The sequence below is a fragment of the Mustela erminea genome, chromosome 4 (assembly GCF_009829155.1).
Source record: "Mustela erminea isolate mMusErm1 chromosome 4, mMusErm1.Pri, whole genome shotgun sequence".
Taxonomy (NCBI): Eukaryota; Metazoa; Chordata; class Mammalia; order Carnivora; family Mustelidae; genus Mustela; species Mustela erminea.
The window spans coordinates 89,468,202-89,488,735 of record NC_045617.1 but is presented as its reverse complement, the minus strand read 5'-3'; the positions used below and the strand labels follow the sequence as shown (position 1 = coordinate 89,488,735).

Below are 20,534 nucleotides of genomic sequence, written 5' to 3'. Positions count from 1 at the left end.
ACAGGGTGCCTGACACGAGGAGATGCTCGGTGGGGCCCCATCTGCTGTATCATCAAGAGGAGGACTTTCTGGGTCTTTGGGGCTGCTTGGACTGCCCCTGAGCTGTTAGAGCATAGTTTGCTATCACCACCTTTGGGGAAAGAAGACTAAGGTAGAACCACTGGTCCAGCCAACTGTCCGGTGCTGCCCAGGAGGCACCTAGGTTCAGGTGAAAGCTCCCAAGATTCCTGGGAGTTGTTACTGGAGAAAGAAACCCCTGGAAAGCCTGGATCTCCTGCCAGTGCTGGAGAAACAGGCCACACACTATACTGTGGGGGCCTTATATATTTTCAGCGCAAGAGCCCTTTTCAGGAAACAAAACAAGGGCGTTTGTGTGGCTCAGTCTTTAAGCCTCTGCCTTCAGCTTAGGTCATGATCTGGGAATCCTGGGATCAAGCCCTCCATCAGGCTCCCTGCTCAGTGGAGAGCCTGCTTGTCCCTCTCCCACTCCCCCTGCTTGTATTCCCTCTCTTGCTGTCTCTCTATCTCTCTGTCAAGTAAATAAATAAAATCTTTTAAAAAAGGAAGAAAGAAACAGGGTGCCTGGGTGGCTCAGTTGGTTAAGCAACTGCCTTTGGGTCAGGTCATGATCCCGGAGTCCTGGGATGGAGTCTTGCATCGGGCTCCCAGCTCCTCGAGGAGTCTGCTTCTCCCTCTGACCTTCTCCCCTCTCATGCTCTCTCTTACTTGCTCTCTCTCTCATATAAATAAATAAAATCTTAAAAAAACAAAACAAAACAAATTTCTTTAGTGCCTGACTCAGGCCTGATGCTCAATGAATATTTGTTAAATGAATAATGACCCTTAATTGATTAATAAGGTGTAAGTTTGGAATTAACATCCATGCTCTTGGCATTGTACATGATCTTGCTACCCTGGGATCCTGGCCCTGTTCTTTTCTGTCAAGTCTGTACAAAACTTCATGTGGGGCCCAGCACCCCACCTTCCTGACTTCCTGGGCTCCTCGCCCTGACCTCTCACAGAGGCTGGGCCAGGTTGAGGAGACAGAGTGGAGGCCTTTTCTGCCTGGCTGTGGGAGGAGACAGAGGTAGGACAGCGTCCTCCCCAAACCGTCCTCCCCAAACCCGGCATCACTCTGCAGTTCTAGAGTCTCACCCTCAGGAAGCCCTCTTCCTCAGGGAAACTTCCCAGATTTCTGGCTCTTCAAAATTTGCCAGATTCCCTCCTCCCAGGGCAGACATGAATTCAGATGTTTCGTTTGTGTCATTTACGTTCTCCTTTAATTGTTTTTCAGTTCTCTGCCCCTCAAATGTCTCAATACCTGTGGCACACCACCCTCCTCCCTGAGAAGGCCTCAGTCTGGGACAGGAGACAGAGCCCTGCCCCGGAAACTTCCATCTGCAGGAGAAGGCAGGTCACAAACAAATACTGCAAGCCTTAAGGAAGGAATTTCGGGGAGGCTCATGAGCACCGGGCCCAAGCTCGATAGGTAGAGAGCATCCCCTCCTTCCAGCCTGGGCTCTAGGGGGGCTCCTGGCCAGAACGGCGGGGCTGCGGCGTCAGCGGGGCGGGTACGGTGAGCCCTGGGCGGGTGGCCCCTCCAGCACAGCCACCAATCCAGGCGGCGGGGGCTGAGGGCCCGCCCGCGGGCGGAGGCTGCGGGAGACCAATGGGCGCCTGCCGGCAGGTGGGGGGCGCGGGGAGCCCGGGGTCCCCCAGCGCGGAAGGTGGGGCGCGGAGGCGGCTGCAGGTCAGGAGCACGTCCAACAGCAGCAGCTTGAAGAGTAGCAGCCGCAGAGCCCCCAGCCGCAGGGCCTGGCCCCGCGTCCCTGCGGGACGGAGACGATCGGTTAGGGCCAGAGGCCGGCTTCAGCCCCAGCCCCACCCGTCCGAGAAAGTTCTCCGGGGAGCAGGGGCCTTGTCCTCCGCTCCTGCCATTCCTCCTCCCCGCCGTTCCCCAAAGCCTGGGAAAGTCCTCCTTGGTGTCTAGCCTCAGCTCTAATTGGAAATAGTAACACATTCCTTCCTAGCCTTCATTTTATTTTATTCTCCCAAAATCAGGGGGATGCAGGCCAAGCAGGGATTAGCATCTGACGCAGAGAGGAACCGGACCCCTATTCTCTATGTGCGGAAGTAGAACTGGACTCAGTACTCCGTCTGGTGGGTGGTCTGGTCTCTCATGGCTCTGACGCTGACACCATCTATCTGGGCTGCCCGGAGAGAGCTTCACAGAGCCCTCTGTTAGCTGTCACCTACGCTTTTCAACTGGTGGCCAGGAATTAGTCTGGGGTCATAGGATCCACCCCCATCTACCCGTAGATAGACTGAAGCCCAGGCTTGTCAGTGCCCCAACCCAGCAAGGCAGCCTCTTCAGGAACCACCCACCACGCCGCCCCCCGACCCCAACACAAGTGGGACCGTCATGCCAGACCCAAACAGGCTGAAGATCCTGGTCCCCAGTACTCACCCCTTAGACGCTCCCAGAGGCAGGTCCTGGCTGAGGAAGCCTCTCCTGGCAGCCAAGAGGAAGAGAATGAGTCTTTGGGGATGGGCTCTGCCATCCACCCAAGCTCTGTGCCCCAGGCCTGGCAGGTGGCAGCCACGCATGGCAAGTTGCATAAATGGACAAATGAACAAGCACCAGGAAACCTGAGCCCATTTGCTACAATGTCTCTCAGGGACTCAAATCTTTCTCTGTCCCCACTGTCCACTATTCTGTGTTCCCTCCGCCAGCCCCTCCCCAGGGAAGCTGAGGTCTCTTAGCACTTTTAGACGAGGACTTGGATTCTTAGCAGCCTCCTTTGAAAGGCAGGGCATTTATTCAACAAACATTCCCATTTGGAAGATGCCAAAACTACCATAATCCAAAACCAGGAAGCCAGTCATCTAGTAATAATAACAGCTGGCTTTGGACACGTCCCTTAAACATCTCTGGCCTGTAAAATTGGGAAAATAATATGGTTTTCTTCATGAATATGAGGTGTTTCCAACAGTGCCTGGCACAGTGTAGTCAATAAGTAGATGGTAGCATTGTGTTATTTGATTGTCATTTGGTTCTGCTAGGTCAGGTGTCATAGATAGGGTGATATAGATATTAACCTTAGCTACATAAATCTAGATATCAACCCAAGGTAATAGGAGGGAGGCAGTGTAATTAACTCTTGGAGGTCATGCCTCAGAACCTGGATTTGAAGGAGATACTTGAGGCCTGGATATTTGAAGGAGTTGCAAACCCAAGACTCAGGGCCCTGAGGCCACCCTGCTCCGAACCCAGGGTTCATTTGGAGAGTTGGCACAGGGACACCCACCATGCCCCCGTGAGATCCTGCCCTGTCTCCCAGCATATCCTGTTTCCAGAGTGTGTGGGAGGGGCAGGGAGCATCCACAGGGGCCCCAGCTCTGTCCCCACCTGACAGCTGTAGGGGCCGTGTGCTCTGGCTGCGGTCGCCAGCCTCAGGCCCTGTGTGGCAGACCAAGTTCTCCCAGGCTGCCAGCTCCTCGGAGGGCAGAGAGAGCTGAGCCAAGCTAGTCCAGGTGCCGTCAGCCTCTGGGGAAGGGCCGTAGGTGAAAGCATCCAGGGAGCTGCCATTGCCAGCTGAGAACCAGATGGGGCCCCCAAAGCCTGGGGGTGCAACATCGAGGACCAGGCAGACCACCAGTGTCTGCTGCTTCCCGTCCACCAGCAGCGTGATCGGCGGGGCCAGAGAGGGGAATGGTGTGCCCCCCACACCTGCAAGAGAGCATGCACCTGTGGGGGGCCAGTCTGTCCCTGCCAGCTTCTATCCTTCCATCTGGGTTTGCTTTCCATCATCCATCTCCTTCCATCCACGCATCCATTCCTCTCTCCTTGCATTTGCCCATCTGTTCATTCATCCTTCCCCCAGCAACCATCCTTCCTACATCTACTTTTTTTTTTTTTTAGATTTTATTTATTTATTTGACACAGAGAGAGATCACAAGTAGGCAGAGAGACAGGCAGAGGGAAGGGGAGAGTAGGCTCCCTGCTGAGCAGAGAGCCTGATGCGGGACTCGATCCCAGGGCCCTGGGATCATGACCTGAGCCGAAGGCAAGAGGCTTAACCCACTGAGCCACCCAGGCACCCCACACCTACTCTTTCTACCTTCTATCTGTGTGTCTGTCCATGCTTCCAGGCATCCATCCATCCCTCACCCATCTATCCTATCTCAACCTATCTGTGCCAGGAACTGGGGATGTAACACTGATGAAGACATTGGCCCTGCCCTCAAGGAATGCAGTCCCAGGGGAAAGATAGCAGATGCAGCAACAAATTCTTACAATACCTGGTCGTGCCAGCCTCAGGAGGGTGGTTACCACTGGCGGGGAAGGGAAGGAAACAAGATCTGGAAGGAGATCAAAGAGGGTTTTGAATGTAACTTTTTGTTTCTTTTGTCTGATTCAAATATGGCAAAATGTAAACCATTTGTTAATCTGAATGGGATATGCATAAGTGTTTATTTAATCATTGTCAGTTCTTTTCTGTAGGTCTGTTCTTTTTTTTTTAAGATTTTATTTTTATGTAATCTTTACACTCAATGTGGGGCTCCAACTCATAACCCAGAGACCAAGAGTCCCATGCTGTACTGACTGAGCCAGCCAGGTGCTCCTAAAGTATGTTTTAAAGACCTTTGTTCAGATATACTTTATGTACTATACAATTCACCCATTTCTTTTTTTTTTTTTTTTGAAGATTTTATTTATTTATTTGAGATAGAGAGTGAGAGTGAGAGAGAGAGCACAAGTTGGAGGGGACAGGCAGAGGGAGAGAGAGACACAGGCTCTCCACTGAGCAAGGGAGCCTGATGTGGGACTCTATCCCAGGACTCTGGGATTATGACCTGAGCCAATGGCAGATGCCCAACCAACTGAGCCACCCAGGCACCCTACAATTCACCCATTTCCAGTGTATGTCTTTATTATTTAAGTTTATAGTTTAAAGTTTATGGTTTATAAACTTTATAAACTATAGTTTATAGTTTAAAAAAAAATTTTTTTTAAGGGCGGGGTGCCTGGGTGGCTCAGTCATTAGGTGTCTGCCTTTGACTTGGGTCATGATCCCAGGATCCTGGGATCGAGCCCTACATGGGGCTCCCTGCTCGGCAAGGAGTCTGCTTCTACCTCTCTTCTCTGCTTGTGCTCTCTCTTGCTAGCTGTTTCTCTCTCTCAAAGAAGTAAATAAAATCTTTAAAAAAAAAAAAAAGAAAGAAAAGAATAAAAGAATAAAGAATTACCCCAGGATGCAGGAAAGGACACCGGAGGATCTTGTGGGAGGTCAGAGAAGGGTGCTCAGGAAAGATTTCTTGAAGGTCAAAGAACAGATCTAGAAGCATGTGGACAGTAAGCAGCCTACTCAGGATTTGAACTCGGGTCTCTGACTCCCACTCCCGTAGACCACCCCACTTGGAAGGATGACTAAGATTTTGCTACATGACACAGTGCATCAAGCCTGGGACATGGCCTCAGGCAGAGTTGGGTGGACTCCCAACTTGTCTGCTTAATTTACTGAATCTTAATTGCTGCATCCATATAATGAGGTTAATAACACCAGCCCAGGAAAATTGTTGTGAAGAAAAAAGATCATGAATATCAAACACCTTGGCACAGAAGTATTAGTATTATTATCAATGCTGATATAATAAGACATGGCAAACAAAGGGGACAGAGAAAGCTAAGAGTGAGCTCCAGGACCCTCGAGCTCCTGAGCCTCTTCACTTATACAGATGCTTTCCCCAGGTTGAGTTTAGCATGTGCCTCCTCCACGAAGCTGCCCGGGATTGCTTCTCCTCACCCTAGCTGCCTCCTTCTCAGAGCTCGGACCTCTTGCCATGGGCTCTTCCTGCTCCACGTGGATGTGGTTTATCTCCCTAGCAAGGGAGAGCTTGTGAAAATACTGGGGGCCAGCTTTAGATCAAAGATGACCTTCCCCCACCACATACATGCAAACACGTGCATGTTTCTAGATGAAGCTGGAATTCTCGCCTCTAAACACAAGTCCTTTGACCCCATCCTCGATCTTTGAAGGACTGAGGGTAATACCCTTAAGAAGTCACTGGGGCCTTGCAACCTCCCCTGAAAGCCTACTGAGAAGGGGGAGCAGGGAGTGAACATGAGACATTTTGAGCCCTGTGGGAATAGAGCAATCTGAGGGCAGGAGCCCGGGACAGGAAGGACAGGAGATGACCTTACAACGTTGCCCTGTCTCAGCCCAGGCTACCCCATCTCCATCCTCCCTGGATGTCTATCCAGCTTGCTGTCATGTCTCTACACCTCCAAGAGGCGACTGCCCAACCAGGGACTCCAACACAGCAGACAGGGATCGGACTCAGGGCCCCAGGGCGAGGCAGCTGGAAGGCAGAAGATGATGGGGAAGGAAATGGTGGGCTTATGATGAGACGCTCGCCTACCCAGGGAGTACCAGAGCTTGGGAGGGGGGCTTGGGCCAACTAATGGGGCACAGAGAGGGAGGCAGGGAGGGGGCTCACCTGTGGGCAGGGCTGGACATCCGAGGGCCAGGAGAAGCAGCAGCCAGGTCCTGGCCATGGCCCTCCTGAGAGGAGGCAGGGCCCAGCTGCAGACTTGAGGTGTGGGCTGTGGGAGGAGGCGCCCGCAAGACTGTCTCCCAGGCAGCAGGCCCAGCTGTTCCACCACGAGCCAGATCCGTTTCCCGGTGAGGAGCCCCTCCTGCCTCCACCCTGGCCCTCAAACCCGGTCCTCTCTCAGGGGCCCAGCAACTCAGGGTGCCCCTCCCACACCCTACTCCCTCCTGGTTGAAGAGCACAGCACGGTCTGCAAAGCCCTTTCCCAGTCACTGGCTCAGCCACCTATGGGATACTGGGCACCAGGCAGCACCCTGAGCCTTCCATTCAGCTCACCGCTCCACCCACCCAGCAGCTGTGAGCTCCGTCGCACATGAGGCAACTGGGGCTCAGAGACATGGAATGACCTGCTCGAGGCCAACAGATGGCAGGGGGCAGACTGGCCTTACTATAGCCCCAAAGCCCAACACACTCATTTCCATGTTATTACAATACCTCATACCCACACCCACCCATATCCACCCATTTAAAAACAGAATTTATTTTTCAGAGCAGTTTCAGGTTCACATCGAAATTTAGGAGAAGTTTTGGAGATCTTCCATATATTCCATGCCCCTTCCCTTGAACCCCTTTTTAAAAATAAACTCTTGGGGCACCTGGGTGGCTCAGTGGGTTAAAGCCTCTGCTTTCGGCTCAGGTCATGATCCCAGGGTCCTGGGTTCAAGCCCTGCATCAGGCTCTCTGCTCAGCAGGCAGCCTGCTTCCCCTCCTCTCTCTCTGCCTGCCTCTCTGCCTACTTATGATCTCTGTCAAATAAATAAATAAAATCTTTAAAATAAAAATAAAAATAAATTCTTGGGAGGCCTCCTAGTATCATGAAGAAATATTAAAAATAGGGGCACCTGGGTGGCTCAGCTCTTAAGCCTCTGCCTTCAGCTCAGGTCATGATCCCAGGGTCCTGGGATTGAGACCCACATCGGGCTCCCTCCTTCTCCCTCTGTCTGTGGCTCCCCCTGCTTATTATGATCTCGCTCTCGCTCTCTCTCTGTCATATAAATAAATGAAATTTTAAAAACTTTTTTTCAGTTGTGGTAAAGTATACATAACATAAAATTTATCATTCTCACCATTTTTAAGTATACAGTTTAGTGGTAGTAAGTACATTCACAGTGTTGTGAGAACATCACCACAGTCTATCTCTAGAATTATGTTCATCTTGCAAAACTAAAACTCTGTCCCCATTAGACACTAACTCTCCATTCTGTCTCCCCTCAATCCCATGGCAACCACCACTTTGTTTTCTGTCTCTGTGAATTTGACTACCTCAGTAAAGTGGAATCATAGAGAATTTGTTTTTTGTTTTTTTAAAGATTTTTATTTTATTTATTTATCAGAGAGAGAGAGGGGGAGAAAGCGAGCATAGGCAGACAGAGAGGCAGGCAGAGGCAGAGGGAGAAGCAGGCTCCCTGCTGAGCAAGGAGCCCGATGTGGGACTCGATCCCAGGACGCTGGGATCATGACCTGAGCTGAAGGCAGCTGCTTAACCAACTGAGCCACCCAGGCGTCCCGAGAATTTGTTTTTTTTTGTGCCTGGCTTGTTTCACACAACATGATGTCATCAACCGTGTTGTGGAAAGTGTCAGAATATCCTTCCTTTTTTAGGGTCAAATAATATTCCATTGTATGTATGTACTGATGTAGGAAAAGACATTAGAATTCAAACCTGACGGCCAAGAAAGAATTCTTGAAGATGTCTTTGGTGAAAAGCTGATTTTTTTTATAGATAGTTTTTTTTTTTTTAAAGATTTTATTTATTTATTTGACAGAGAACACAAGTAGGCAGAGAGGCAGGCAGAGAGAGAGGAGGAAGCAGGATCCCTGCTGAGCAGAGAGCCTGATGCGGGACTCGATCCCAGGACCCTGAGATCATGACCTGAGCCGAAGGCAGCGGCTTAACCCACTGAGCCACTCAGGCGCCCGATAGTTTTTTTTTTTTTTTAAAGATTTTATTTATTATTGGACAGAGAGAGAGAGATTACAAGTAGACGGAGAGGCAGGCGGCTGGGGGAGGGGTTGGGGGTGGGAAGCAGGCTCCCTGCTGAGCAGAAAGCCTGATGTGGGGCTTGATTCCAGGACCCTGAGACCATGAACTGAACCAAAGGCAGTGGTTTAACCCACTGAACCAGCTAGGTGCCCCGTTTTGGTAAAATTTTAAAAACATAAAGAGGCTTACCTCAGGGCGCCTGGGTGGGTCAGTGGGTTAAAGCCTCTGCCTTCGGCTCAGGTCATGATCCCAGGGTCCTGGAATCGAGCCCCGCATTGGGCTCTCTGCTCCTCAGGGAGCCTGCTTCCCTCCCTCTCTCTCTCTGCCTGCCTCTCTGCCTGCTTTCCTCCCCTCTCTCTCTCTGCTTTGCCTCTCTGTCAAATAAATAAAAAATCTTAAAAAAAAAAAAAAAGAGGCTTGTCTCACTGAGTCACCCAGGCACCCCAAAAGGTGATTTATATTAAAGCACGGGACAGGACTCGAGGGCAGAAAGAGCTGCACCAGGGTCATGAGGAGTGGCCCATTATATACTCCCAAGTTGGGAGGGGGTTAGGGATAGTGTAAATCTCTAAGGAATTTGGAAGCAAGGTTTCCAGGACCTTGAGGGGGCTGGCTGCTGTTGGGAAAATGTAATTTATTACCATCTAATAAAACCTTAGTCACGAGACCCTTCAGATGTATATCGGTGGGCCATATATGCTTGGGGATGATTGCCAACAGGTATCTTGGAGGATTTAGAGATAAAGGAAATTTCTAAAGGAGTTTTTATATGTTAAAGTAGATTTACAGGATCCTGGGGGTGGATGGTGGGGCTAGGATTGCCTTTTGCCTTTAGGAAAGTGTTAACACCAGAGGCAGTTGGGTCGCTGGAGGAACGTCAGTCACTCTTCCTGTTTCAAAGACTTCTCAATGGGCTGTAGGTAGTAAGGAAATTTATTGCATTTTTTTTTTTTAGATTTTATTTATTTATTTGTCAGAGAGAGAGCGAGCGAGAGCGAGCACAGGCAGTCAGAGTGGAAGGCAGAGTCAGAGGGAGAAGCAGGCTCCCTGCGGAGCAAGAATCCCGATGTGGGACTCGATCCCACGACGCTGGGATCATGACCCGAGCCGAAGGCAGCTGCTTAACCAACTGAGCCACCCAGGTGTCCCAGGAAATTTAATAATTTCTCTTTTGCCTTTGTTCCCCACATGCTATACCACACTTGGCTTCTTATCCATTATCTCTCGATGAACATCTTTCAATAGTTGCTTCCATGTTTTAGCTATTGTCAATAACGCTATTGTGAACAGGGGTGTACAAATATCTCTTCAAGACCCTGCTTTCAATTCTTTTTGTATGTATACCCCAAAGTGGAATTAGATCACATGGTAACTTTGTTTTTAATTTTGGGAGGGAACTGTCATACTGTTTTCCAGTTATATTCCGACAACAATATACAAGAATTGTAATTTCTCGACATCCTTGCCAACACTTGTGATTTTTTTTTCCATAGTGGCCATCCCAGTAAGTGTGAAGCGTTATCTCAGTGCGACTTCATTCTGCATTTCCCTAGTGATGACTGATGCTGAGCATCTAGGGCTCCCTGATACACATCTGTTATACCAATTTATATTCTATCTCAGTGTATGAAAGGCCAGGGAGTCCCCACCAGCATTTGGCATTCCTTAAAAAAAAAAAAAAATCCTAATTTAATCAGTTAGAAAATATTATCAGTTCTCTGATTACAGCATTCTTTTCTCATTTCCTTGTTTCCTTCATTGTAATGCTTATTGCCCTCTTGCAGTCCTGGTGTTTTACTAATTCTGTAAGGGCTTTCACATAGCGATCATACCAATCCTTGTGCGTTGCACGTGCCGAAGCCATTCCTAACTCATTGGTTACTTTTATTTTCTTCTTATTATTTTTAAATTTATTTGACAGACAGAGATCACAAGTAGGCAGACAGGCAGGCAGAGAGAAGGGAGTGGGAGAAGCAGGCTCCCTGCCGAGCAGAGAGCGGGATGCGGGGCTCTATCCCATGACTCTGGGATCATGACCTGAGCAAAAGGCAGAGGCTTCAACCCACTGAACCAACAAGGCGCCCCCACTGGTTACTTTTAATTTCCCTTTTTTTCTTAACTGACGTGTTTTGTTTTGTTTTTGTTTTTGTTTTTTCTTGTATGAACCAATGCATCCATCTTTCCTAATGGGAATTACCACATCCCTTTTAAATCGAGAAAAGTCCTTCCCCCTCTAGAGATACATTCTACCAAGTCTTTTTGTGCGTGTGAAGTTTAATCCCCACACCCCCACCACCATTTAACTCTATCAGAGATTAATTTTGGTGTAGGGTAGAAGATATGCATCTAAATTTCATTCCCCCTCCCCAAAGAGCTAATCGATGATCTCAGGGTTATTAATTGAATACACCTTCCTGTCCCTATTATTTGTGAAACATTCTCTACGTTAGTATCTTTTATGTTGGCCGGTTAATTTTTCCTGGCTCCCCGACTTCTTTATTCTGGTGCCAGCCTCTTCCCGCGGGTTGCTTTAATAGCGTGGGGACTGCACCCTCGCACGTGAGGAGGGAGCCCCGGCCGCGCTGGCCCGGCTCCCCGCGCTCCCGCCCCCTTCCCTCTGCGCGGCCTGGAGGCCTGAGACGCCGCGTGTTCCCAGGCGCTGCCCGCGCGCAGGTGCGCTGGGTCCGCGCGGGCTCCCGCCGGGAGGGGGCGGGGGAGGCAGGTGTCCCTAACGATTCTCGCGCCCTGCAGCCCCGGGAGGTGCTGGCCCGGGCTCCGTTACCACATTACAGATGGGGAAGGAATCCTCTGTCCCCTTTAGGGTTTTAAGAGCTTCCCAGGGATGGGGAGGATGGGGAGGCATTAGACCCCGGTGCCAGCAGCCGCCACTGCCCGCTTAGCTACCCTCCCACTTAATCGCTTTCCCCTGCTTCCCGCCACAGGCCGGCTTGCAAGCCTTCCTTGCCCGATCTCTCATTGGTCTGCTCCTTCCAGGAGCCCCAAGAATCTCCCTCTGAGGCCACAGTCTTGCTGACCCGAAAGATGCCCTTACTCAGGGCGGTGAGGTTGCCCCAATAATCCGGCCTTGAATCTCAAAGCTAAAATCCTTCTCTGAGCTCCTCGCTCCGGATTAAACCTGCGGTTTGTTGACCCGCTGCTAAGAGCCAGGTCCTGTTCGCAGACCTCTCCGTTTGATCCTCACAACCACCCTACCAGGTGTTGGAATCCGTGGTCACAGCTGGGGAAACTGAGACAGAAAAACGAAGTCACTTAGCGGAGATTGTTACGCAGCAAAGCCCGGGAGCTGGGAGCTAACGGCCGGGACGGACGTGTTTACAGGTCTCTCTCCAGAGTTCTTTTTAGGAGATTGTCCAATCGGAGTACCCATCCGAACGCCTGATGCACAACGGATTAGCCCTGTCTCCCCTTTTTTTGTCAAATAGAAAATCAGGGGCCCTTTTAGACTGAGATGAACCACATAAGACCTGAAAAAGAAAATTAAGGCGATGCCTGGGTGGCTCCGCAGGTCTTGATCCCTGAGTCCTGGGATTGAGTCCCATATCTGGCTCCCTGCTCAGTGGGGAGCCTGCTGCTCCCTCTGCCTGCCTCTCCCCCTGCTTGTGCTCGCTCTCTCTCTCTGACAAATGGATAAATAAAATCATTTTTTAAGAAAGGAAAGTTAAGGAAAAGTAGCAGTGCTTATTGGAAAAAGACCACCAATATGACCAAGCGATTACTGATTGTGAATCTGACCCATCCAATCAGAAGATTGCAACCAGTATGTGTGTGGGTGCTGAAGTAGCAAGGAGAAGTCTCTTCCAGTTAACACTGAGAGGAGCACCTATTTTCACTGATCGGGAAAAAAAAATCCCACTATGATAGTTATAGTACGGAATAAAAATCACCTGAATGTTTAGTAACAAGGAAATAGCTAGGGGTGCCTGGGTGGCTCATTCGGTTAAGTGTCATGTCCACTCGGGTCATGATCCCAGGATCCTGGGATTGAGCCCCACATCCAGGCTCCCACACTCAGCCTGGAGTCGGCTTCCCCCTCTCTCTGCCCCTCTCCCAGCCCATGTGCGCATGCTCTCTCTCTCTGCCCCTCCCCGGGCCCATGCTTTCTCTCTCTCCCCTATATCAAATAAATAAATACAAATCTAAAGCAAAACAAAAACACCCAAGGAAATAGCTAAGTAAACTAAGGTGCTTCTATATGATCAAATATTATGCAGGTCTTAAAATATCCTTCTCATTTATTGGTGTCTGTTTTATTCCAGGAATTGGGGCTGGAGATAATAAGACAAAAAGAGATGCTCCCAGCAGTCAAGGAAGACAAGCTCACAAACAGATCAGGAACTTGGAGCATAGCAGACACCATGACTGAATGTGTGTGTGTGTGTGTGTGTGTGTGTGTGTGTGTGTGTATAGCAGTAGAGAGTGGGGTTCTTGGAGAGGGAGATCATCCTTCTGGAGTTGGTGTGAGCATTAGGAAAAGTGATTTAGAAGCTGACACTTGAGCCAAGTCTTGATTCTTTCTGAAGGGTTTATGATGACATGGGAAAATGTTTCAATTATGATGCTCATTTAAAGAGGATTAAAAGATGCATATATAGTATGATCTAATGTTCACGGAGCCACCACCAGATTTGGCTTGCATAACACCAAGTTTAATTTATATGAGAAAGAATTTAGAGTGTTTTATCTTATATAAACTGTTGTTATTTGGGGTTTTCTGATGCTCACTGCCAAAGCCAATCCTAACTAAAATACATATTATAGGGACACCTGGGTGGCTCAGTCAGTTACGCGTCTGCCTTCGAACCCAGCATCAGGCACCCCACTTGGTGTGGAGACTGCTTCTCCCTCTCTCTCTGCCCTCCCCCCAACTCATGTTTTCTCTCTCAAATAAATAAATAAAATATTGAAAAAAAAATAAAAGGACTATTTATAAAGATATGGGTAGGGGGTGGGGGAATCACTGGAGCTGTAACAGCACTCTCCAGCTAATAACGGCGGGTACTGGCACCCGAGGTCTGAAGAGGGGAGGAGGGGGTGTGGTTACTGGAACCCAGAGCTGGAGAGAGAAGAGAGCTGTGTGCAGAGGGTACCTGGCAGTAGATGGGACCTTCAGTTGATGGACGTAGTTGGTGTGGATCCAGCAGCTAGGGAAGTGGGAGAATAAATTCCCTGACTTGGGCATCCTCCCATCTTCTGACCCCCAGCTGTTGCCCCCTTTGGATGAATCTAAGTGGAGGGTGTAGGAGTCCTTTGGTGCAGTTCGGCTTCTCAGAGCACACGCCTGGTGTGTGGGAGGGGTGTGGTGGGGGCAGTTCTGAAGGGCCTCAGGGAAGCACCTCTTTTTTTTTCTTTTTAAGATCTTACTTATTTATTTGACAGAGAGAGATCATAAGTAGGCAGAGAGGCAGGCAGAGAGAGAGGTGGAAGCAGGCTCCCCGCTAAGCAGAGAGCCCTATGTGGGGCTAGATCCTAGGACCCTGAGATCATGATCTGAGCCAAAGGCAGAGGCTTAACCCACTAAGCCACCCAGCCGCCCCAGGGAAGCACCTCTTATCTTTTGTCCAGATGAAAGAAATCCATGCCCCTAGCACACAGGACGCACAGTGTCCCATGTACTACAATATCAGTGAGGGAGAATGTCAATTTGACCATGCTCCTACTGAAAGCTAAAATGTTACCTACGACAAGGGTTCTTTACCTAAGTTAGCAGGGGACACCTGGGGGTTATGCAGCCTAAGTTCAACTCACACTTGCCTACTTTCACTCCCATTCACACATTTCACACATTCTCCTTATCCTTTGCCAGCACCAGATTCTTTCCCTGGTGGGTTGCTTCCTATGGGGTCTGAGTCCTTAGATGGTCTTGACTTTGTTGGGTTGCTGAATTGTCCTGTTAAGCTGGACTCCTGTTGGAGGACTAAGAAGAGATACCTTGGTGAATCCCCTGGACTCCAAACCGAGCCCCATCTCAGATGCAGGAGCAGCCTACTTTTGTTTAGTAATTTGGTCTAGTCAACCAAGACATTCCAGAGGTGCCTTTCTCTGCATATTGGATCAGAATAGCCAGGCGCCATCTCAGCTTCCAAGTCATCAGTACTATGATTACTGTATGGTAGAAGTGTTTCTCCCTTGGGTACTGGGATCACCAAGCTCCCTGAGTCCATTCCATTACTGGAATGGGTAGCAAAAAATTTCTTTCAGTAGTTGGTAGCCTTGAGGAATAATCGCGAGGCGCCTCCCACTGCCCTTATGTCTTGGCTCTATATGACCACGCATGGTTGTGGTGAGAAGAATACGCTGCAACCAGTAGGACAGCCCTTGCCTCTGGCAGGTGCAGCTTCTCAGTTACGTTCTTTTTTTTTTTTTTTTAAGATTTTATTTATTTATTTGACAGACAGAGATCACAAGTAGGCAGAGAGGCAGGCAGAGAGAGAGAGGGGGAAGCAGGCTCCCTGCTGAGCAGAGAGCCTGATGTGGGGCTCGATCCCAGGACCCTGGGATCATGACCTGAGCTGAAGACAGAGGCTTTAACCCACTGAGCCACCCAGGCGTCCCTCTCAGTTATGTTCTAGATGAACCTTCAGCAGGTCCATCCACCATCCTATCTTGCCAGCTGCTTTTGGGTCATGCGGCACATGGGAAGACCAGTGAATTCCTCGGGAGTGAGCTCATTTATTCATTTTTTGGCAGTGAAATGTGTGCCCCAGTTGGAGGTGATGTTAAGTGGAATGCCACGGTGATGGGTAAGGTATTCATTCTGTCCATCAGAATGCCTGCTGCTGGCAGAATGGTGGTGCTGACAGCAGCATTGGAGGCAGAGAAGGTGAATTCATACCTGGAATATGTGTCTGTTCCCATGAGGGTAAAGCATAGCCCTTCCATGCTAAGAGGGTCCAGTTGGATCTGTCCCCAACCTGGTGAAAGTTGTGGCCAATCAGGGACCCAGCATTGGGCTGTAAGTCAGATGGGCCCTCAAGAGAGTGAGAGACAGAGAGCCCAAGCAGGGGAGGGGGCAGGAGAGGGAGAAGCAGACTCCCCATAGAGTAAGGAGAGCCCAAGGTGGGGCTTGATCCCAGGACCCTGGGATCATGACCTGAGCCAAAGGCCACTGCTTAACCGACTGAGCCACCCAGGTGCCCCTCCCATGTCTTTACAGGAGGTATTATAGCTACCTTGCCTTTGTCTGTTAAACATCACCACCTGGCCTTTATGTTACCAGGATACCATTATTCCCACTGAGATCGTAGACTATAATTCCACGGATTCATCCAGCACCCCAGCAGCACCTCCAGCTGACAGAGGACAGCCATCAGAGTAAGTCAAGGAGACAGGTAGCTCTCACCAATGCATTTCCTCTTCATTTTCTTTCTTTTTTTAAAGTAAACTTTACACTCAACCTGGGGCTCAAACTCTTGACTCTGAGGACAAGTGTTGCCTCCTCTACTGACTGAGACAGCCAGGAGCCCCTCACTATTTTTTTTTTTAAGATTTTATTTACATATTTGACAGACAGAGAGAGAGAGAACACACACAAGCAGGCAGAGCAGCAGGCAGAGGGAGAGGCAGAGGAAGGTTCCCCCCTGAGCAGGGAGCCCAATTCAGGGCTCAAACCCAGGACCCCGGAATCATGACCTGAGCCGAAGGTAGGCCCTTAACCAACAGAGCCAACCAGGTGCCCCTCACCAAAGCATTTCTTAATGCTTTGGAGAAGGGAGGGTTTTCTAGACCCCATTAAAATATGTGCTGAGGGGTGGCTAACCAGGTTGCACATAATAAATCCAATCTAGCATTCCCACCTTCCTGAAATTTTGGATTCCTTCCTCTACAGTATGCCAGAGAGATTCTGGCATTTCAAGTTTCCTAACTGTAGGCTACCATTAAGTCCAGGCTTTAATTAACCAACCTCATAGACGATTGATGCCTCTCCCGGGTGCTCGAGCCAACACATTAAATCCCAAACCCTGGATGAGCATCCATGGTGTTGTGTTTGGCCAAATGGAGCCTTACATTCCACCCTCCTGGGTCTATTTCTCTTAGAACTTATTCCCACGCACACGGCTCTGGACCCTGCCAAGGGAGTTTAACAAGGTCTGTAATTCTTTCTGTCTGGGCGTTCTGCTTTCAGCGTGGGCCTCATGCTTTTCTGCCCAGGCTATTCTGGGATCTAATTTGAGAAGAGCCAGGGAAGATTGGAGGTGGAAAGAGTCCTGAAGCTGATGTCCGGGGAAAGAGAGGCACTACATGTCTGCCCAGACGTCCACATCTCCTCTCAGAGACCCACGCCTTCCCCCTCAGTGCCCTTGTGTCAGCACACTCCTGTGCTAACACTTCATTAGCACTGCCCCTTGGAAACCCTTACGAGGACATTCTGATGCCAGTCCTCAGCCATATGAAGCAGAGCCATCTCTCCTGCCATCTCCCTACCTCAACAACGCAGTACTCTCCACTTGACCCCTGCCACCCCCAAGGAGAATTTGGGTAATGTCCATAGTCCTTATGCAGTGGATTACTGGATGCATTGCTCCCTCAGCAAGGAGGCTTGCCCTGTACTCTCCGAATTTATGATCAGTCTGGTCTCAGTATTCTGCCTGAGGCTGTTCCTGGAGCCAATTCTATTACTGGTGAGTATAGACAGGAAACAGAGGGCACATGCATATAGGGAAATTTGAGGAGGATTTAATAAAGGGCCTATTTATAGAGATATGGCACAGTAAAGGGAAATCCCAAGTGACAATGCGGTACTGGAACTGGTAACAGGCCTGAAGGGGTGAGGGAAGGGAGCAGTGGCAGGGTCCCCAAACCAGAGAGCTGGTGGAGAGACCCTGAAGCCAGCGGGAATCCCGGAGGGAGGGAAACTGAGGAATAAACACCCTGACCTTCTTTCTTCCACTGGGGCCCCCACTGGCCAGACCCCAAAGCCAGAGGTTAAGGGAGCCCATTGCAGTGTCTATGGATGTCAGTGTGCAGAAGCTGGGTGGATAAGGGTGGAGAGAGGACATGGAGGGACCACAGAAGAGAGTCCGCAGTCACCCATCTGATCAGAATTTGTGAGCATCCCAACACATTTATGACACTGACATTTATGAAGCATCCAGGCCAGTCATTTACAGAATGTCTCTCACTTTGCTTGGTCTGTTCATTTCCTCAAGACTAGATTCAGAGGTGCCTGGGTGGCTCAGTGGGTTAAAGCCTCTGCCTTCAGCTCAGGTCATGATCTCAGGGTCTTGGGATCAGGCCCCGCATCTGGCTCTCTCCTCAGTGGGGAGCCTGCTTCTCTCTCTCTCTCTGCCTGCCTCTGCCTACTTGTGATCTCTCTGTCAAATAAATAAAATCTTAAAAAAAAAAAAAAGACTAGATTCAGAGTGAACCTTTCGGACAGGAATACTGAAGAAATAGAGTGTTCCTATCTCCATAGCGTCCTCCTCAGTGGATCACCTCAGGAGACGCAGGGCGCCAGTTCCTTCTGTTAATAGTAATTAGACTTCCATTACATGGTGAAGGCAGTGTGTGTCAGATCAAGCCAACTTTCCATAAACTTTGAAACTTGAGAATTATGGACACTGGCTTTGCCAGCAGTCAGAGGGACTGCAGCACAGGTGGCTCGCCTTCATCTTTTCTCATCCTCGTTGGGAACACCCGGAATAGAGTCTCCTTGGCAGGAAATGGGGAGAGAGTGGCAAGGCTCTGTGGTACTGTCACTTACTCCCAGTTCTGAGGCCACTGGCAATCTCTCCACAGCTGTTTTTCGTGTAGAGCTGCAGAGTCCAGCTCGGAGATGTTCCGCTTGCTATGAGTCTCTACATGTGCCTGGTGTCTCTACATGTGTCCCTGGAGGTGTGTGAAGACAGGTTTGTACTGAGGGTGTCTGACTGGCTCAGCTGGTGAAGCATGCGACTTTTGATCTTGGGGGGTCGTGAGTTCCAGCCCCAAGAGATGATTTGTTAAAAAACTTTCTTTTAAAGGTTCTATTTATTAGAGAGGTAGAAAGAGAGAACACAAGCAGGAGGAGCAGCAGGCAGAGGGAGACGCAGGCTCCCTGCTGAGCAAGGAGCCTGATGCGGGGCTGATCCTAGGACCCTGGGATCATGACCTGAGCCGAAGGCAGCACAACCCAGCAGCGCCCCAAAACATTACTTTAAAAAGAAATAAGGAGCGGCGGGTAAGCCTCTGCCTCCAGCTTCGGCTCAGGTCATGATCCCAGTCACTGGATGGAGCCCCGTATGGGGCTCCCTGCTCAGCGGGGAGTCTGTGTCTCCCTTTCCCGCTGCCCCTCCTCCTACTCATGCTCTTCTCTGGCTAGCTCACTCTCTCAAATCAATCAGTCAATCAATCAATCAATCTTTAAAAAAGAAGAAGAAGAAAGAAGAAGAAAAAGTAGAAAGAAGAAGAAGAAGAAGAAGAAGAAGAAGAAGAAGAAGAAGAAGAGGAGGAGGAGGAGGAGGAGGAGGAGGAGGAGGAGGAAGAAAGAAGCAGAAAAAGTAGGAAGAAGAAGAAGAAGAAGAAGAAGAAGAAGAAGAAGAAGAAGAAGAAGAAGAAGAAGAAGAAGACGACGACCAGAGGTTTATACTTAGTTCCTATGCATGTGTGGCAAATTGGGTCTTTTTGCCTGAATCAGCGTGTCCGCACGTAAGCCCGTTCTGTGCAAGCCTTCGAGTTCCTTCTAAAGGACTGCACTTTGCAGGCTCTGGTGTGAGCTGTTTTCCGTGTGTGTGAAGCGTTTCTGCGTGGAGTGTGTGTGTGTGTGTGTGTGTGTGAAGGGTTTCTGCGTGGAGTGTGTGTGTGTGTGTGTGTGTGTGAGTGAAGGGTTTCTGCGTGGAGTGTGTGTGTGTGTGTGTGTGTGTGTGTGTGTGAAGGGTTTCTCCGTGGAGCTGGTGTGTGTGTGTCTAAGAGAAGCGCTCTGCGTGGAGCCGGTCGCGGTCTCAAGCGCTCCCCCTTCCTGGGCCGACTTGGTATGGTCTACGCACCCCCTCCATTTCCTCCGACGGTGGTTGCACCCACCCCACCCGGAAGCGCTCTCGAGTCGGACTGAGCGAGCGGGCAAGGAGCAGCCGGGCATGGAGCAGCCGGGCGGTCGGAGCTGCTCGGGCCCCAGCCCGGCGCCGGAGGATGCAGCCCCCGCCTCGGTGAGCCTGGCGCAGCTCCTGCAGCTGGTTCAGCAGGGCCGGGAGCTCCCGGGCGTGGAGAAGCGCCACATCGCGGCGACCCACGGCGAACCCACGTCGTCCCGGCTCCCGCGGAGGCCCAAGCCATGGGAGGCCGCGGGATCGGCCAAGGCCCCCGCGCCGCCCACCCTCGGATCCCGGTAGATGAACCGCGTGGAGGGGCCCTGCTGGCTGAGGCAGTAACTGCGTCTTCCTGATGGCACAAAGTGGGTTCCTGTGGCTCGAGGTCCTTCGCCTCCTAGACCTGGAAGGCGTGACTGTGTCCTGCATCACCTGACCGTGGATACCGGCCACGGTTATTCGTCTTTTCTGCATTTGCCCCAACCGGTCTTAGCTGGACTTTAGCCTCCTGGGAGCGTCCTTACAGTTGACTTTTGTATCCGTATTTCTGGACCATCGTCATTAAAAAAAAAGTTTTTCAAATCCCGTTTCAGACCTTGTATTTGGCAAATCTCATCCTTTACTGAGATGCATAGATGTGTTTTCATTTTTAAACTGCCACTTTTTAAACACACTGACGGTCTGGCTCAGGGGGAACAAATTCTGTTAGTGACGTAGGAGAGTGTCAGTGTTTTACTTCCAGGTCAGCTTATTCTGGCGGCTGTGGAAGTGGATTTGGGATCAACATGGTGTTGATTCCAGCCATTCTCCAGATCAGCGGCTAGCAATGCAAGATTTGATGATTACACTTGGCCCCAGAAGTACTTCAAAGACACATTAAACCAGTAAAATCCCAAAGCATTAAAAAAGACGAT

At 50.1% G+C, this 20,534-nt stretch overlaps 2 protein-coding genes and 1 long non-coding RNA gene across 3 annotated transcripts; 2 read left to right on the top strand and 1 right to left on the bottom strand.

Annotated features, from left to right (window-relative positions):
• Positions 1–1,268: 1,268 nt before the first annotated feature.
• On the bottom strand, positions 1,269–6,639 carry PTCRA (pre T cell antigen receptor alpha). The gene is made up of 5 exons (XM_032340000.1): positions 6,502–6,639; positions 4,303–4,362; positions 3,410–3,730; positions 2,468–2,512; positions 1,269–1,829 (listed from the first exon to the last, which is right to left on the bottom strand). The coding sequence occupies exons 1-5, from the start codon at positions 6,557–6,559 to the stop codon at positions 1,522–1,524; spliced, it is 792 nt and encodes a 263-aa protein (XP_032195891.1). The 5' UTR covers positions 6,560–6,639; the 3' UTR covers positions 1,269–1,521.
• A 9,216-nt stretch (positions 6,640–15,855) lies between these two features.
• Positions 15,856–19,028, top strand: LOC116588638. The gene is made up of 3 exons (XR_004285029.1): positions 15,856–15,931; positions 18,356–18,465; positions 18,996–19,028. It is a non-coding gene; the product is annotated as an uncharacterized LOC116588638 (long non-coding RNA).
• Positions 19,029–19,615: 587 nt separating this feature from the next.
• C4H6orf226 (chromosome 4 C6orf226 homolog) lies at positions 19,616–20,202 on the top strand. The gene has a single exon (XM_032340005.1). The coding sequence runs from the start codon at positions 19,672–19,674 to the stop codon at positions 19,921–19,923; it is 252 nt and encodes an 83-aa protein (XP_032195896.1). The 5' UTR covers positions 19,616–19,671; the 3' UTR covers positions 19,924–20,202.
• Positions 20,203–20,534: the final 332 nt, after the last annotated feature.

Bases quoted from the DNA above. Each gene is read 5' to 3' on its own strand.
- PTCRA (XM_032340000.1), bottom strand. From the start codon at position 6,559: ATGGCCAGGACCTGGCTGCTGCTTCTCCTGGCCCTCGGATGTCCAGCC. The intron at 4,363-6,501 runs GTGAGCCCCCTC...ATCTCCTTCCAG, and splicing joins ATGTCCAGCCCTGCCCACAG to ATCTTGTTTCCTTCCCTTCC. The intron at 1,830-2,467 runs GTGAGTACTGGG...TCCGTCCCGCAG, and splicing joins CCTCTGGGAGCGTCTAAGGG to GGACGCGGGGCCAGGCCCTG.
- C4H6orf226 (XM_032340005.1), top strand. From the start codon at position 19,672: ATGGAGCAGCCGGGCGGTCGGAGCTGCTCGGGCCCCAGCCCGGCGCCG.